This window comes from Xiphias gladius, chromosome 23 (assembly GCF_016859285.1).
Source record: "Xiphias gladius isolate SHS-SW01 ecotype Sanya breed wild chromosome 23, ASM1685928v1, whole genome shotgun sequence".
Taxonomy (NCBI): domain Eukaryota; kingdom Metazoa; phylum Chordata; class Actinopteri; order Istiophoriformes; family Xiphiidae; genus Xiphias; species Xiphias gladius.
In genome coordinates, this window is record NC_053422.1 from 17,610,320 (window position 1) to 17,629,454 (window position 19,135).

At 38.8% G+C, this 19,135-nt stretch overlaps 2 protein-coding genes across 6 annotated transcripts; both read right to left on the bottom strand.

Annotated features, from left to right (window-relative positions):
* Positions 1-19: 19 nt before the first annotated feature.
* On the bottom strand, positions 20-11,121 carry LOC120785266 (Down syndrome cell adhesion molecule-like protein 1 homolog). 2 transcript variants are annotated; one of them, XM_040119830.1, is made up of 16 exons: positions 11,012-11,121; positions 9,304-9,601; positions 4,169-6,408; positions 3,703-4,041; positions 3,412-3,540; positions 3,121-3,288; positions 2,924-2,994; positions 2,470-2,716; positions 2,259-2,345; positions 2,044-2,118; positions 1,588-1,716; positions 1,319-1,483; positions 875-927; positions 560-662; positions 444-474; positions 20-351 (listed from the first exon to the last, which is right to left on the bottom strand). In XM_040119830.1, the coding sequence occupies exons 3-16, from the start codon at positions 4,230-4,232 to the stop codon at positions 294-296; spliced, it is 1,719 nt and encodes a 572-aa protein (XP_039975764.1). In that variant the 5' UTR covers positions 4,233-6,408; positions 9,304-9,601; positions 11,012-11,121; the 3' UTR covers positions 20-293. The 2 variants fall into 2 exon arrangements, with proteins under 2 accessions (XP_039975764.1, XP_039975765.1); XM_040119831.1 differs by lacking the exon at positions 9,304-9,601 and having other exon boundaries at positions 11,012-11,120.
* LOC120785267 (T-cell immunoglobulin and mucin domain-containing protein 4-like) lies at positions 10,634-12,991 on the bottom strand. Of its 4 annotated transcripts, none has more exons than XM_040119834.1 (6): positions 12,794-12,991; positions 12,283-12,624; positions 12,139-12,195; positions 11,946-11,974; positions 11,466-11,559; positions 10,634-11,307 (listed from the first exon to the last, which is right to left on the bottom strand). In XM_040119834.1, the coding sequence occupies exons 1-6, from the start codon at positions 12,834-12,836 to the stop codon at positions 11,219-11,221; spliced, it is 654 nt and encodes a 217-aa protein (XP_039975768.1). In that variant the 5' UTR covers positions 12,837-12,991; the 3' UTR covers positions 10,634-11,218. The 4 variants fall into 4 exon arrangements, with proteins under 4 accessions (XP_039975768.1, XP_039975767.1, XP_039975770.1 ...); XM_040119833.1 differs by having other exon boundaries at positions 12,127-12,195; positions 12,794-12,990; XM_040119836.1 differs by lacking the exon at positions 11,946-11,974.
* Positions 12,992-19,135: the final 6,144 nt, after the last annotated feature.

The following is a 19,135-nucleotide window of genomic DNA, read 5'->3' on the forward strand; positions in this document are numbered from 1 at the left end:
AGATCTTAGCAACACTCAGTGAGCAGGGAAGACAGGATTTTATTGGAAGTTACTGTATAAAACCAAGACAGCCCTGGTGTTGTGATTACAGCTTGTAAGTGTTTAGAAAGTGTAGATTAGTTTCTCCTTTGGTTAGTTTGAACAACTAACAGGTGAAGATGCTCCAAATCTGGCTTTTTCCTCAATGACATAATAAAAACCCCTTTTTGTAAAATTCATACATTTCAAAACTGCTGCTTATTTGTGAGTTATGTGATAACACCATAGGCCAAAGGTTGAAGTAACTCTGAGTTTTACAGCTCTTGTAGTGACTCAGAGCCTTTGTAACGTACAGCTCCATTGGTCACCCACCTACAGACAAGAAAAAGAATAAGCAGTTACAGGTAATTGTCTTAAGTGGATAGATAAACATTATACATGTAGGAAATAGTGCAGCCACTCACATGCTCAGGCTTCCTTGTTTCTTTTTTATTCCTATGAACAGAAAGTGTGAGGATCAAATTAAACAAGGGAATTTTGGTGGGTTTCTGTAAGAAGAACCAGTCCTATGCATACTCACGTAGAAGTTGCCATGTGGTTGCTATGGCAGCAATCAACACCACCAGCACCACTGGCACCACAAAGGCAGCTGGTTGACCACTGTGACTCTCTTCAACAATCGCCTAGCAGAGAGGATTCAAAGACAGTTTACGTTTTCCTTCACTGGAGAAATTGCTCTGCATGTCTTGCAAATATTCAAGCTGCATTAACAGATTTTTGCTGCTGTGTGGGGCACAGGTGACACAGCATGTGACCACTGTCACATTACACAGGGATTTGATTCAGCATTAATATCCAAACTGTTGGTTATTCAAGCCCATGGTTTGAAACTTACAGCAGCATTAGTGGTAGTTAATATGGTGGTAGCAAGATTGTCCCTCTGATGACCTGTCAGGCAAAGAGGAAAGTAGCTAAGAAGAAGTTCTGAAAAACATGGAAAAACAAGAAATCCAACAAAAGAAACCGAGCTGACAAATTATCAGGCCGCATAAAGTATGTTGTCATGGTGACTGAGAAACTGTGATTGTGTTTTTTTTAAAGAAAAGTGTAGTTCATTTATATTTGGTGGTTGCCTTGCTGGGTCTGAACAAGAGCCAAAACCCCCGCTCTGAAGAAAACAATTTGCCAGATGTCATTGAACAACAGCCTTCTACTAACATTACGGTAAACAGTTGAGCAATGAAAACACTGGCGGCCTGATGTACCACAGTAGCATACGATGGAAAAAGCGGGGATGAAAAAAAAAAAAAACAGTTCCACAGATCAAGAAACACAACACCTGTTTCTCCAGTAGTGATGGTGAGGACATTGCTGGGTTTACTGGTGCCCAGACTGTTCTTGGCAAACATGCGGATGTTGTAAGTTGAGGGATTTATCTCTATTATTGTGGCCTCTGTCTGGTTAGGGCTGAAGTCTACAACCGTCTTTGTGTAATCCCATGAGGCTGTGCGGAAAAAAAAAAGATCTAATATTACATTAAAAAATGCCAAAAAAGATCAACAATCTAAGTTTAGCGTTCAGTTAAATTACAGTGAGTTTTTCTCTTACCGTTGACTGCTTTATACTCCAAGTAATAGCCCGTGATGGGGCTGTCACCGTCAAACCCAGGAGTCCAAAAAAGGGAAATTGTATTGTCTGTGACCTCCTTTAACTCAACTACTGGGGGATCCGGGGGCACTATGAGACACACAGCAAAGAAACATTTAGCAAAGAAAAACATAGATTTTTTTTTTTAAACTGCTCAGTTTAATGTTGTGAATTTGTACCCATTTCTTCCTGGAGCTGTGACTAATGGCTCTAAAGGGACACTGACGACATCCATGTAATATGAACTGGATTTTGATGTAATATCTCAAATAAAAAAATATGTGAGTAACAGTAACATCAATTCAGTGTCAGTGGAACAACTTTTAACATCTTCTTGACGTCTTCCTGTCAGATAAATTTTTCATTCAGTTTTCATTTATGAGTGGCTGAAATCTACATATGAAACTTCCCAAATACCTGACGTGATACTTGTTGTGCCTTGTGTCCAGACTGCGGCAGCAGTGACAGACTCAACTCTTGAAGATGTGTCAGCTTGGGACAGAGTTAAAAAGGCATTTTCCAATTGTCATTAATATATATAAAAAAAGTACTGCTATCGTAAAGAAAGCGTTTCTCAAAGTAATTAATAAGGAATATGTTCCAATATGTCCAACTCAGTAACACATACAGACCTGAAGTGAAACTTGTAGTGTCTTGTATCCACATTGAGCTAGCAGTGGAAGTTGACTTGATAGTAGCAACTGTTGAAGTCGTGTGAACTTGAAACAGAATAAAATGAATTTCCAATCTCGGTAAATAAGTTGATATTAAACTGGCATCATGATAATAATTAAATTCATCTTTTAGTCCTATCTTCATATTCTCTCATATTTCCCAGTTTACCCTCATCCAGAGTGGAGCAGAGAGGTGCAGTTGAGGCAGGTCCAATTCCTGCATTTGTTTTGGCCTGTATAATCACGCCGTACTTGGTAGAAGGCTTCAGGTCGTTCAGGATGACGGTCTCAATGTCCCGTGTGGCTGTCACACTTTGGTGCTGCCACCTTTTAAACTGTCTGCCTGCAGGGTCATACTCTCTGTAGCTAATGCTGTAACTCCGCAGAACCCCGTTTCTGAGATCGGCCCTGGGAGGCTAGTCAAGAGAAAGCAAACACTCATAGACTAGTGAAGTATCTAACACCATTTTTCTTTTTAGATATATTATTTAGTATCAACTATGTCCAGCCACAAAACACGAATAAAAATGATGCTATGCTGCTCTCCTTTCACATGTGAAAACACACTTTTGAGGGTGTTGTTGAAGGTGTCTACAAATAAAGTTTCCATAGTGTGACTTTACCTTCCAAGTCACTTTGATACCATGAGAAGTGAGAGCCTCCAGCTGCATATCCAGGGGTGGACCCTCTGGTGCTAAAGGGAGAAAAAATTTTAAAAGGGCTGTGCACAAAAAAAAAAAAAAAAAAAAAAAAAAAAAAGAGCTACAGCTCTGCAGTAATTGTAATTTAAAGTAAAATAATAAACACTGACTGACTCTACCTGCTTCTTTTGTTGTGACCGTCAGGACGTTGCTGGCCTCACTCATACCCACGCTGTTGATGGCAAACACGCGGAGGTTGTAGGCCAAGGCCGGACGCAAATCCACCAAAGTCGCCTGAGTCAGGTCAGGGTTTGAGACTTCAGTCCTTACTGCGGTGTCCCAGGATGCTGTGCAACAGGGATGCATAGATGAGATCCGTAGCGCATACTCCAAAGTATATTTCTGAAGGTAGAATTAGCGGCCTAATGTACTATCTACTAAGATTGTTGGCGGAGTTTTCTCGGGTTTACCTTGTTTTTTTTTTAGATCAATCTTGTAGGATGTGACTGGCCTGCCGCCGTCAAACGCAGGAGTCCAGCGAACAGTGACAGTTCTTTCCTTCACTTCCCTTGTCTCCACCTTCATGGGATTAGGGCGTACTGAAGAGAGAGAAAAAATGTTGATGGTCTAAGTCATCTCTCAAGCACATTTTGCCATACCTGCTCTTTCCAGCTTCTCCACGCCAGAATTTCCAGATGTGGACTTTGTATTTTTGATTTCCTTCCGCACAGACATTATAACTTTACCCCTGTGGGTCTCACCTGCCACTACGGTCAGGGTCACCTCGTGTTTGTGGTCGTTGAACCAGCCCGGTATTTCCACACGGCAGCCGTACGTCCCTGCGTCGCTCTCCTCAACCCGCCTGATGGTCAGCGACACATCACCCACGCCAAGATCACCCATGAGCAGGTAGCGCTCTGACAGTCTGCTGGTCACTGATGTCCCGTCTGACTTGATCACCTCGCTGGCACAGCCACTGTTGGGGATGGCCCCTCGGCCCCAGCATGAAGAAAGCCTGCCGTAGTACTGGGCATCGTAGTTGCACGTCAAAGTAACATCTGTTCCCACTGTGACTATGATGCTCCCTGCAGACATACAACCTGAAAAGGCAGAAAGTCCCGTTGACAATGAGAGATATTTGGTATATGCATTCAATTAAAACTTAATTGTTATAATCTTTTGATCATCATTAAATGAAAATGCAAATCATGCACATGACTGTCTTACCTAGGAGGAGACAGAGAAGAAGACTGCAGCACAGAGTGAGTTGTCTGCTGCCCAAAATAATCATTTTACAAATCTGAATCAATGGAAGGACCGGTACACCTGCTAAACAACTCTAAACCTAACCACGGTGTGGTTTCAGCTTTGAGATCTTTCAAAATCACATGATACTTTCCTTGGTATGCTCACACAAACAACTTCTGCTCGCAGAAGAGGACTGTCGGAAAGAGCTGTTTCCTTTTCTGTGGTTTTAGTTCCTTAACCTATTTGCACACTGTTTTATTTTGATGATCAGACAGAGGTTATCAACACACTGTCTTCCCTCCCAACTACTGTTCGTTCTCTAGCCAAGTAACAGTAGTAGGGGTAGAAAGACATTTTTGTCATTTTGACTATCAAACTCTAACTCATTCAAACCCTTGGTTGTAGGAGCCTGGCAGAGCAGCTTTGCATCCCACAAAAATTCCACTGTGAAATGTGCTGCTGTTTTTTAACACAGAAAATATTCAAAATAACTCTGAAGTCTCTGTTGCTAACTTAAATGCTAACTTTTATCATCAGCATGTGAGCTCAAACACAAGACAGTTTTAGATAAAGCGTGCACCATCATTTCCAAATGCATATACCAGTTACAGGCTGATATGCAATGCAAAGTCTGGTTTACTCAGGGGCCATTGACTCTTTGTATGTTTCTTAGACTGCTGAGTAAACATTTGAGCCTGCTGGATGTTTAGTAACCCAGTGCAGAACTTCCTCTCTGATCATTCCGAAAAACACATGTGGTACAACTAAGTACAACAATATTTCAAAAATAAAAACCTGAAATGTTTTGGATTATTTTTTCATTATCATAACTATTTGTGCTATTGGAAGCGGGCAAAGACATATTTTTCTTTCTGTTACCTCTAGTATTTGCAGAAGAAAAAATCTTAACAGATTTAATATCATCACACATGTTGAGTTTTGTTCCACATCAAATCTGGATATAGTGCACTATCTACATATTTGTTTCATGTCTTTAATACAGTGAAGCTTTGGCAGAAATCTTTCCCCTGGTTGAAAAACAAATGAAAATATTAAGTGATATTCTGAGTCTAAAGAGGCAACCATAGTACCAGACAGAATGATGACATTGAGTCTGCACAACTCTGGATTGCTTTCAATGACAAGGTTTCATAATGTTTAAATGCCAATTGTTTTAAATTTATGTACTTCCTGTATTGGTGCTAAACATTGGCATTGGATATGCTTTACACGCAATATGAACTGTATTCCTGGGATAGAAGAAAGAAGGCAGGCCCATTCTCTGTGACTTCAACTGCACATTGGACGCCCACTTTGAATGTGTTAAATTAATCTGAATGGCATATGAGTCACACACTATAATCCATTCCACACTAACGGAAAATAAAGACGAGGATTGTGATTATGATGGAGAAGAAAATAGCTCCTATCCTGCCAATGTTCCCCACTCTTTGAATTTTTCCTGCAATGGAAATGAACCTCATCATGAGCGACTGGGTCAAATATAATTGGCATATAGTTTTAAATATACAGTATATTGAAATAAGTCAAGAAAACTGAACTATAATTTTGTAGTCTTTATCTCTGTCCCACACATACATGAAATCACTTCATGTTAGTCACATATTTTACAAACTGAACTATGAACTATATTATTATTGTTGTTTTTTTAATACTAGAGTATTACTATAGGCACAAAATATTAAGGCTTCAACTATATTCATCAAGATTACATTGACACCTGTTTTCTAAAAAGTAAAGTTACCTGCACAAATTTTGTATTATGAATAATTAAAAAATATACCTAATTGCATTTCATTTTGGAGATAAAACATATACTGCACCAGAGTTACAACACTTCCATTGCTGCATAATTCTGGTTCAATTAAATTCAATTAAATTTTATTTATGTACATTTATATACATATTTATATAACAGCACTTGGCGACAGTGGCAAGGAAAACTCCCTTTTAACAGGCGAGGGGGGGGGGCAAAGCACAATGCAGGTTGCACATAAAGATAGTAATGATAAGATGAGTAATAAAACTAATAATCAAAATAATAGGGCTAATAATAAGACTAATAAAAATATTAATAATGAGACTAAATATAATAATAATAATGATCATTGTAGCAGCGCATGTTGGGCCGGATAATGGAGGCAGTAGATGGTTTGCTGTCACAGATCCAGACTCTACAGCTCCAGAGGCAGAAATACCTGCAGAAAGCGACAGGAGGAGAGAAGTGAAAGATGAGAAAGCACAAACCTATGGTAGAGAGAAGATATGCCCAGAGTTAGTAATAAGCATTGATGGGATATGAACGCATATGGTTGGAGAGGGAGAGGAGGTGAGAGGAGCTCAGTGCATCATAGGAAGTCCCCCAGCAGTCTAGGCCTATAACAGCATAATCAGGGGATGGTTGACGGCAAGCTTGAGCCAGCCCAAATATAAGATCTATCAAAAAGGAAGATTTTAAGCCTACTCTTAAATGTGGAGAGGGTATCTGCCTCCCGGACCCAAACTGGAATAAGGTTCCACAGTAGAGGAGCCAAATAACTGAAGGCTCTGCCTGCCATTCTACTTTTGGAGACCGTAAGACCCATAGGTAAGCCTGGTTCTCAGAGCGCAGTGTTCTAGTGGGGTAAATGGGTACTCTGAGCTCTTTAAGATATGTTGGTGCCTGACCATTAAGGGCTTTGTAGGTGAGGAGGACGAGATCAGATTCTATTCTGAACTTTAACGGGAGTAAATGCAGTGATGCTAACACAGGAAAAATATGATCTTTTTTCCTAGTTCCTGTCAGTACTTGCGGATCTGGATCAGCTGGAGAGTATTTAGAGAACTGTTGGGGCAGCCTGATAATAAGGCATTACAATAATCCAGCCTAGAAGTAACAGAAGCATGGACTAGTTTTTCTGCATCTGTTTGAGACAGGATGTGCCTGAGTTTTGCAAAGTTACGTGGGTGAAAAAAGGCAGTCCTTGAAGTTTGTTTTATGTGAGAGTTAAAGGATATATCCTGGTCAAAGAGAACTCCAAGATTCCTAATAGTGGTGCTGGAGGCCAGGGCAATGCCATTTAGAGTAACTATATCATTAAATGATGTGTTTCTAAGATGTTGGGGGCCAAGTATAATAGCTTCAGTTTTGTCTGAGTTAAACAGTAGAAAATTGCTGGTGATTTAGGTCTTTATGTCCTTAAGGCATGCTTGAGGTTCAGCCAACTGATTGGTTTCATCAGGCTTCATTGACAAGTACAAATGGGTATCATCTGCATAACAATGGAGGTTTATGGAGTGTTTGCAAATAATATTGCCTAAGAGAAGCATATATAAGATGAATAAAACTGGTCCAACAACAGGAGCTTGTGGAACTCCGTGACTAACTTTTGAGTATATGGCTGATTTATCATTAATGTATACAAACTGAAATTGATCTGATAAATAAGACTTAAACCAGCTCAGAGCGGTTCCTTTACTGCCAGTTAAATGTTCCAGCCTCTGTAATAGGATATGATAGTCAATGGTTTCAAAAACATCTGGATCAAGAGTAGGCTTTTTAAGAAGAGGTTTAATTACAGCTACTTTAAAGGACTGTGGTACATAGCCTGTTAATAAAGACAGAGTAATGGAGTGAGGATTGAACTAAGGGTGAACTTCCTTAAGCAGCCTAGTTGGGATGTGGTCTGAGAGAAAGGTTGATGGTGTAGATAAAGAAATCATTGAAGTTAGTTGGTCAAGGTCGATGGGAGATAAACAGTCTAAATATATATCAGGTCTTACAGTTGTTCCTGTTTTTGGAGATAGAAATGTGCCAGTTGAGGGCAAAAGGGGATGAATTTTGTCTTTACTAGTTTCCTCTTTTAAAGATGAATAATAGGCTACTTTGGTATTACAGAGGGCCTTCGCAATATTTTAAGACTATCGGCTAAGCGGGATTCTTCCAGTTTGGTAGAACACTATATCCTTTCAGGTTTTTGCATTGTTAGCTTTAATATGTGCGTTTGGGAATTAAACCATGGAGCTAACCTGCTTTGTTTTATTATCTTCTTTTTTCTTTTACTTTTGCAGTGGTGGTCTTAATTTTTGTTAGGTTTTTATAAACAACTCCTCTTCTGTTTATTTTTGAGCTAATTAATTGAGGTGGTTGGGGGGGGCAGTCTCTGTGGGGTCACGGTCTTCTGCAATTTTAAATGTCAACACTCATTGAGGAATTGACACAGCCAGCTACTTGGAAATAGAGCATTTTTTTTTATATCCCTGCATATGAAAAATCTGCTAATATAACAAATGATGCAAGGCACTTAGATTTGCAGGAAAAAAATTTGATTTTAAAAGCTTCGTTCATTTATATTTTGGGCTGTGTTGCTGAATGCGTAAAAGGAAACAATTTGCCTATTGCACCAGAGAGGATTAGCAAGGAACTTTGTACATTAAAGATTTTTTCATAAAAACGTGGTTTAATTTTGTTAATTTGAAATAGCCTCTTGTGCCGAGAGACAGACTGCAGTGATAATGTCACTGAAAGACAAACAGAGCTGTAATTGATAAAGAGACTCCTATGGGATGAACCCAATCTTACTTGGATTTAGGCACATTTACTGATTCACAGCTGGGCCAGCATTTATACAAAACCATTCAGATTTAATATCTCAAACAAATTGTTAAGAGACACTGAAACATGTCAACTGGTCTTGACTGTCTCAACCTCTGAAGTTGTTTGAAGTGGTGAGACAGTTAAAAAAAAAAAAAAAAACATTTCACAACCTCATTACTAATTGTCAATTAAACTGATATCATCAAATTATATCCAACATGTTAATGAATTTGACCAACTCACAAACACATGCAGGGGAAGCAGACTTAATAGTTGCTGCTGTTGAAGCTGAAAAATGAACAAAACACATTTGCCAGACCATTTCATTAATTTCAATAAATTAATCATCCAGAGTGGAGCAAAGATCTGTTGAGGCAGGTCCCACTCCTGCATTAGTTTTGGCCTAGTCAAAAAAGAACAATCTAACCTGTAATGTGTTTTTTCAAATATTAAAACTAAAAGCATTTTCAAAATATTTAATGTGTCTACAGCGATCATTTCAAAATTATGACTCTACCTTCTAAGTCACTCTGACACTGTGAGAAGTGAGGGTCTCCAGCTGCATATCCAGGGTTGGTTCCTTTGATGCTGCAACAAGTTTTAAGGAGCTGATCATAGATAAATACAGTATTAGGATCCAAACCTACGTGCTTCTTTCATTGTGACTGTAAGACCGTTGCTGGCTTTACTCCTGCCTACACGGTTAAAAAGAAAAATGCAGAGCTTGTAGGTCTTGGCCAGACGCAAATCCACTAAAGTCACCTGAGTCAGGTCAGGATTTGAGACTTCAGGTCCTACTGCAGTATCCCAGGATGCTGTGCAACAGGAAACAATAGGGTGGGTGCATTAAGATCCATACTGCTTTTTCTTACCTAACCATCAGAAGAGACATGTAAATTACAGTAGTTAAATCAAGTCAATCAATTGTTCCTTGTGTATATGTAAAATATGAAAAAAGTCACAGCTGCAATGACTTCTGGTTCTCTACCCTTGTATTTGTGGTCGGGATACAATTATATAATACAATTTGAAAAGAAAACTGAGCTACAGTAGCCTTTTATTGTCATTGTTTGGGAACAAACAACAGGTTTACTAAAATGTATTCATAATATTCAGACACTGATGGAAATAGAAAGTCTGGTTTACTCAGGGGCCATTGACTCTTTGTATGTTTCTTAGACTGCTGAGTAAACATTTGAGCCTGCTGGATGTTTAGTAACCCAGTGCAGAACTTCCTCTTTGATCACTCCTAAAAACTTGTGGTTGGTAAAACTAACTACTACAATAATTAAAAATACATATATACAAAAATGTAAATATTTTGATTGCTATTTTAGTATTATTTTTATTTTTCATAAACTCAATTATTTGCTGAGAATGTAATTGATTTATAGATCATTGTGCCTGTCAAATGTTGTTAGGCACCAAATCCAAGATTTATATTTATTTATATTGGGGTAGAGAGAAGCTACATTTATTTAATTTGGCTGATAAAAGGTAATGTTATGTAGAGAGTAGCACATAGCAGCAACGGTTTAAAAGTAAGTGGTTGCTGACATGTTTCAGCTGATTTTCTCATATCAGTCCTGAAATTTAAAGTTGCTGATTGAGAAAAGCTGTCTTCACCTATGATTTCATAAATTTTGAATTGCTACACTAATTTGTGGAAAAAATACACACCTTAAACAGGAATAAGATCAGTGTTTGTCCAAAGAACAGGACGTGTAAAAGAGAACTGGTTCAGTGTTTCATAGTTAAATTGAGCCATGTCATCAGACCCAGCAATCTTATCATAAACCTGACAAAAATGTGTCGAAATTGTTATTTATGTGGACACGTGTCCAGAATGTGTTTTTTTTAACTTCCTCTTTATTGTGCATTGTTTTTCAATATACAGTTCAAATGTTATATGCATCTTTCTTTAAAAGATATGGAGTAGGTGTACACATTTCTCTCATACTCTCATTACTCTCCCTCTCTATCCCATCTTTCCCCATCAAACTGTGTTTTTCACAATAAAGAGTACTCTGCAAAGAAACCTCCCCTCTAATATTTTGATACCAATATGTTAGGTCCAGCAGGTGGCATTGTGTCCACAAGTATAAACCATCCACAAGCTTTTCAGGGCTGTGAGATCATATTTGCCATGAAATACAGAAAGACAGAAAATACAAGCAAATTAATTCATCTGCAGAATATTTTTGCATCTATCAATGCATATTTACCAGTTTCACTGCAATCTGAGATTGCTGGGACCTTATAAACTGCGTCACTTGAGAAATAGGCAATCGTTATTCTCAGATAAGAGTTCAAAAGGTTTCTCTCTAAAGCTGAGGAGATGGAAAGCGTCAGCACATAGCAAGCAGACACTTCTTCAACCAGACGTTACTCATAGAAATCTGTAAACGGCTTTGTTTGCATAATCCTGACCATCACTCAGGCACTGGGAGTCTTTCATAAATGTTCTCAGCGGCTGAGTGGTTGAGACGTTGAGGTGTCCCCCCCGGTTGAAACCTTCTCCCTAGTCGGAAGAAATACAAACATTAAATGATAGTCTCAGCCTAAAGAAGGAAGGCCCGCTCTCAATGACTTCAGCTGTTCAACAGAAGCCCACTTTCAATGTGTTAAACTAATCTGAATGGCACATGAGTCACATACTGTAATCCACTTCACACTTACGGAAAGTAAAGACGAGGATTATGATTATGGAAGAGAAGAAAATAGCTCCCATCCTGCCAATGTTCCCCACTCTCAGAAAGGCTTTGAATTTTTCCTGCAATGAAAAAGAACTTCATTGTGAGCGACTGGGTCAAATATAATTGGCACACAGTCTTAAATATGTGCTGTAAATATACAGTACATTAAAAAATATACTGTATGTTGAAATATTATTATTAGTATTATAGCTTTGTACTCCCTATTTCTCATTTCCACACTTAACCCACACCCACACATTTTTCAAAATTAATTTGAATTCTCTGTTGTTCAATAAAGATAAGATTTTAAAGCTGCAAACTTGTTCATTCAATGACATGTTTGTGGTTATGATTCAAATGTTGCAACATGATTCTTTTTTTCAATATATTATATTTCCTCATTTTTACATAACTGTACCTCAGTTGTTACACTTCCACTTATGCCTGGCTTTGCATCACTTACTTTTTTAGGTGCAGATGTTGTCCATATTTCTGTTAGGAGTTGAAACCATCAGTCACTACCATGCATAAAGTAAAGTTAATGCCTAAACTAATGCCATAACTACATTATATTTGTACAGTGCCAATGAAGCAACTGCAACTACAAGGCAACTTTTTTAACATACTTATATATTTATTCACACCTGATTGCTCACCATGTCTCCCACCAGTAGCAAGTGCAGAGTCCTGTGTAACAGGATGTTCTACAGGAGCTGGTACAAAAAACACAATAGCTTAAAGCTCAACTCAGAAACACCACAAAATTCATGATCACCCTTAGCAGTTCGCATGAGCATTACCTTCTTCCATGGCCAAGTGCGTGTTGACTTTATAGTCATTGAACCACCCGGGGATCTCGACCCTGCAGCCATACACACCAGCGTCACTCCACTGAGCGTTCAAGATGGTCAGGGACATATCTCCATCTGTCACCCTGCCCAGCAGCTGGTACCTGGAGGACTGCCTGAACTGTACAGCCCCATGCTGGGAGGAGAGGATGGGTCTGGAGCATTTGAACCTGGGCACCTTCCCTTGTCCCCAACAGAAACTCAGCACGCCATGAGTTTGGGTGTCATACCTACAGGGCAAGGTGACATTGTGCCCAATGACACCAATAACATCACTGAGGGTTTTTGAGGACACTGTGGAGGAAAGCAATTGATCAAACTGGAGGATTTGATGCAGATTACAGTTGTAATTCTGAAATGTGAAGCCCACAACTGCACCAACACACACATGCACACACCCACCCAGCCACCCACAACCACGCTACAAATACAAGCAAACGAAAAGCACAGAATATTGACTTACCTTGGGTCAGGATGGAGAGGAAAAAAAAACAAAGACCACGCATGTATGTAGGCTATTGTATAACAATGTCTTGAAGTGAGGATTAAATGAAGTTCTCCCCCCACACACTCCTGGAGGAAGTTTCAAGTACCCTGTTTTGAAAATCAGGAAGGAAATGATTGCTAGTCTTGTCTACATTTTGTCTTGAGTTGTTATGATGTGCGATGAGCTTACTGGGGGAATGGTCTGTCTTATGTGCTGTTATAAACCACATCTGAGTTTAATCATTGTCCATATGAACATCAGCGTTCACCTGTCACTGGGCAACATATAAATATACCCACATGTATTCAGTATGGGAAGTTTAAAAGAGTCCAGAGGAAGATGGCACACACTTAAACAGGACATATCATAACTGAGTTCTCAAGAAGCCTATTTTTATATATGTTTATAGCTTCTGTGGTTTCTGCCTGAAAAAAAAAAGCAAAATCAATTATGTCACTGTGGGCATTTAAATTCTTTTGCACTGCGCACAGGCTGAGAAATTTTTTGATCAAAGTTCCCAGTTTTCCATTGGGATCATTAAAGTTTAATTTTATCTTCAACAGTAGTAGGGGTAAGTGGAGTAGCAGTAATAATAGAGGGATTACATTGGAGAATGTTGTTGTAATTTGGCTGTGATGAGTTCTGAAGACATTTCTCTCTGCTGGCCTTGCAGAGGATACATCTTTTAAAGTCCTCCGCATGTCCCTTTGATGCTTTGCATACAAAGTTTCTGTTGAAAGATACATCCTTGGACGGGTTGAAACACATCATCACTGATGTTTCCTGAGGTCATCGGGTGTTTCAGGTCTTTCAACAGACTCGAAACAAGTGTATTACAATCACTGAGTGCAGCAGTTTCATCTCCTATCAACACTTATTTTCCCTTTCGTTTTCCCAGAACAAAATGCTTCAACATCATCTTACCAAACCCAGTCAACCTCACTTTTCCCCCTCCAATTTTACCTTTTAATTCCAGTGTTTAAAATAAGTTGGCTGTATCCATTTGCTGTCCTTTATGAGTGAAAACAATACCTTTCATAAAATCCTATTAGGTTTAAGAGACTGCTCTCTTCAAAGTGGCTCATAAACTTCAAATGATCCACTGCATTAGCTCAGATCCCTATGATACTGTGGACATTTTTTGCTGGTCTCATGCTTTTCAGAGAGGCAAAACATTCAATGTATTTCTTCTACAAAGGAAGAGCTTTTATATCTTTACCCTTTAGACTATGACACCAAAAGGAATGAATCGTGAATATAAAACACATAAAACAGTTAGAAACATGATGTTTGTTGGTGGAGTTTCTCTGGTTAAATATGTTTTTAATACTTTCCATCGTATTTTTAATGTTTCCATTCATGTAAACTTAAAATATTTGTGATATTTTTGATATATTTGAGAATTTTTTACATATACTGTACTTGTCTCTGTATTTTCACTATATGGAAGTATTTTGATCGATCTTTCATGATATTTTACCACATCTACTATCAGGATTGAGACTGAAAAGTTGTCTAATTAAATAAATTTGTGGTTTGGAGTCAGTGTCCAGGCAATACTCCTTTCATCTCTCTGAAGAATAAAGCCTTTTACTGGTCAGGTTATTTCTAATGGAATAATTCCGGTTAAGAGTCTATGTACAATTAATCTTCATCCTCAGCAGCAGCCCTGTCTCATAAAAATTACTTTTATATGCATCTAAACTGCAACAGCAAATATGTTTTGTAGGAAATGTAATTGTGATTGTAGATTGCGTTTTCTATTAACATACTGAGGATATGTTGTTAATTTACATAAATGACAATTTGCAAATATGTTGATACTGAACTTTTTAATGGTTATGTTTAGGCACTCACAGCACTCGGGTAAGGTTAGGGAAAGATCAAGGTCTGGTTAAGGAAAGAATAAGTTTACAGTGACTTTAGACACAACGTGTTTATTTACGCTTAACAAAAACCAGAGTGAGTGACAAAGTTACACCATTGCTCAGCCGATTGCCACATGACCGAGTGATGAAGCTACACCATTGGCTGATACTCTTTTACAATGAATAGGCGTAAACAGTTTGTATTGCATCATCAGGGGTCTATTTACAGGCAGTGTTGCAAACTGAGAGCATTTGTCACCAGATTTACCGACTTCTCACACCCCTTTAGTAAGGTTTCTTCACAAAAGCACCTAGTGACAAATCTAGCCTCTTTTGGACTAACCTTAGCTACTCTCCGGAGAGTCGCCAGCAATACCCTGTGAGCACATGGTTGGGCTTCGCAGGCACAACTCCATATGCCTCTCATTCAATGACCACTTGGCAGCTGACACAGACATGAATAAACTTCTAACTTTCTCCCTGAGTGATCATTTTACAAGTAAATATAGCTGAAGTCACAGCACAGCCATTGTCTTTATCCTATGTGTTTGGTGATTTTATCAGACAATGTCACAGTTATAAAATAAGGATTTTACCAGTACAGTGCAGTAGGTTGGAAATAGGTTGGAAGTGACTGCTGGTTAACATGTTGTCTTAATGGGCCGCGTTTCAGTCACTAGTTCATATTTCATAGTTGTCATCTGACAACAGAGACAGAAAAACGTGTAAATGAGAACAGCTTTATTGGGAATTCAGCTGTATTAAAATACTGTGTATGTGAGCACAGAGAGAAGGAGAGAAGCAAACAGATAAAGGCCGGTCTAGCCACATACTAGGTTTTGACATAGTCTTGTTAACCCCAGCCCTGACTTAATTTACTTTCACATAATTACACTATGTGTTTTGCTGGCGTGTCATGAAAACAACACGTTATCACTGCCGGTAATATCAAACACAGTCATAATGTGTTGCACAATTACATGCACTGGAGAGAAATAAAATAAGGCAAATTGCTTTTAAATATATCCAGCTCAGTAAGGACCGCATGTCTGTAAATGTTAAAGGGGACTTCCACCGATTTTATACATCAAAATCTGATACAGGTGTTGGGGAGTATTAGTGCATATGTGAAATAAGTTGTGGCTCCGGAGGGAGCTGCATAAAGTCTGAAAATTGCCTCAAGTGATGTCACTTGAGATTAAAAAAAAAACCAAAATCCGGGGTGTGGAAAAAGAAGTGAGCTTGCCAAACCTGTGTAGCCCTCTCCTCATCCCCGCTTAAGGCGAGTGGCTCAAGACTGCATCAGCGGCTAAAAGCATAACGCACCTGAGTGTCTGAACGACTGACGGTGGTTGAGTTGCATTGTGAATAATGTAGGCACCAGGTTTTGATAAGGAAGAGGAGTGCATGGAATGAAAATGACAATATCTCTGCTGCATCGATTTTGAATCCTTTTTTTTCACTGTCCATTGGGAGTCTGATTACATTATAGCAGTGCAATGTTAAATGGATAGTGGATTTTTCTTTTAAACTAGTAGATTAAATTTGGTTACTGCAGTCTTAGTTATTTTCTATAATTTGTTCTGAATTGTTTTTGGCAACATTTATTTTTGACTGTAATGTAAAATTGTAGGGAACACATTTCAGTGGTTCACACTAAGAATTGAAGTGAGTGTGCTCATATCCATAACATGTGTTTCAAGGTCAATGTTATATGACCATTACTAATTGAAAGGAAGAGTCAGTGTGTGTATAAGAGGACAGCAGCCTTAGGAAAATATTTGACTTATCCAGTCTTTGTCTGCCCTCCGCTCACCTCTGACAGGCCTGTCTCCACCTCCACTTGTCAACACTATTAGCCACCAGTAAATCTGATCTATCTCCATAGATCACTGCTCTCTCACAATGACGTCCTGTGTTTTGCCATTTCTCTCTACTGTGAATCAGTTCTCAGATTCTCCCAACTAACAATTAACATAATGAAACTTTTGAAATGTGGTAAGCAAATATTTACTTGGAGAGGGTATAATCTGTTTATCTTACAGTTTCCCAGTTGTAGTCCAGTTGTTTGTTTGCTTTGCTTTTTTTTGTTTGGGTTCAAATTGGAGCCATTGTCAATCTGCTTTACAGATAAAGGTTTAAAAATGGCATTCAGAGCAGGAAAAAACGGCCTGGTCTAAGGCCAAACTGCCAGCAATGACAAATCTATGGCTGGGTGACTTTTGCTCATTTCTGATAAAACCAGAAGCAAGCAGAAAAGAAGAAGTGAGACAACAGAGGTTAGTCTGTGCCATTTTTAGAAGTTGTTGTGACAGAGGTTTGTAGTTGCTGCCTGGTCAACTTCATTTCCTGAAAGCTGAGCTAAAGTTTGTCCCAATGAAATGTAAAATAAGTGAAGAATGATGGGAACACAAATACAACCCATACATCAGCTTCATTCTTTGTCAATTTGAGGTTTCCTAAGGTGATCCATCACGACGAGAGAAAAAATTTGATTTGCAATATTGCCGACACTAAAGGGTCCATTGTTACCTTTGGACCAAACATGCTGAGCTGCAAACAACTCCTTGGTCCATCAGATGACCTCTACTCACTAAATGTGTTTGCCTGATTAGAACCATCTGCTGGAGGGAATATGGGACAAGAGCATGCTTGATGCTTCTCTCAATACACTCCCACTAAAGCACATTCAACACATGTTTACCACATATCAAGGTAACATATACAAACTTTAAAAGGTATAATGCAATTCTTTAGGTATGCGTGTGTCTATGTGATGTCTGCACCACTTACATGTGTATGCCCTTATATAAGAAGGTCATTGTTAAATGAACATTACTATTGGAAAAGAACATGTTGTATATGACATCTAAGTTAAATATTTTGAATTTAAACAATGGGAAAAAAAACAGGTTGCACTGCAAAATCCTTGTAAAGTCTTGCAAAAGTCATGTCTCAATGTGAAAATGATTTATTCATTTAATCAACAGCTGATGCCATGATGAAAACTTCGTTGGTGCAATGTCGAACAACTAATTTGGTTTGATAGTTTATACCTGCCTACTGTTGACCTCTGATGACGGCTTGTTATTGCCTTCTCCTTGTCAACACTCTCAGTTACATAAAGCAAAAAGACCACAAAGACAATAATAGCATTGGACAAACAATGTCTTTTACATTTCATTTGGAGGACTTGTTTCCCATAGCTGATGTCCATCTCCTCCAAAATGTAACTATACATTGGGGATACGGCATCTACGGATATACCACGTGGACACAGCAAGAACTGTGGTTAGTTATCATGGGAAACTTGTGTTTTGTCGTACAAGTTTCTGATGCCAGCAGAGATTGTTAGCATAAAGAGTCAGTAGTCTTCTCCTAATAGTAACACACATATATCAAAGCCATCTCCACTGCAAACTTCTTCATCGTGACCAACACTCTATCATAGTGAATGAAACAACATAATCATGGGAACTGCACAGAATAGTCTCATGTTCAGTGATGACTAATGGGTCAACACAAACACTTTGATTACAATGTGAATGTAATAATGTAAACACAGTTACTTTGGGGGTACAATAAAAGCAAAATAAGGTCTATCAACTTGTGAACTATAAATCAAAACCTTCATTATTGGCATTTACAGCAGGACTCCCGTTAACCTCTTGCATGAAGTATAAATCCAGCTTTAAACCCTACAAAATCTTTCTATCAATCTTTAAAATCACTTGAAGATAACGGGTTTTAAATTTTATTTCACTTTATGAAAAGAGTAAATATTTTTATTATTGTAATATTCTTGGTCTTGTGACTTTTCTCAACCGTGAATGGGACTCAGTCCAGAAATTCTCTTCACTTACAAGAGTTGATTGCAGAATTTTTATGGACCTTATGTGGGCGAATCAAGTGAGAATAAATAGTGTATAAATGGAATGTAGAGTAGTCAGTCTCTTTCTTACCATCTATTTATTACTTATTATCGGTGAGCGTATGTCTGTGTGTGTGTGCGCAATTCCTGCCTGATATATGGCTGCCGCTCCTGGCAACTGTGGAGCCCCGGCCCTTTCCCCACTTCTTACTTCCCACCCTCGTCCCTCCTGGGAGTGTGTCTCAATGTCCCTCTCCTCTCTCCTATTAATATCCCACTAGGGAGACCAGAGCTCATGGGGAGTTTGGGAGCGGAAACGCCTCCAAGCACTCCTAGAAAACACAGAGCTGGATGAGGGTAATGAAAAGAAAGAGGGACAGAGATTAAGGCGAGTGAGGAGTGAACTCCAATCTGAATGTGTGAAAGAGGATAGAAAGCGTGACTAAAGAGGGTGAACAGGGTGGAAGTGAAAGAAAGATGAGAGGAAGTAAGGATGAACAACAAGAATGGAGAAATTGGCACAGGACAGGATGTAGAGATCTGTTCCAGGTAGAAATACACATTACACTCAACAGTACA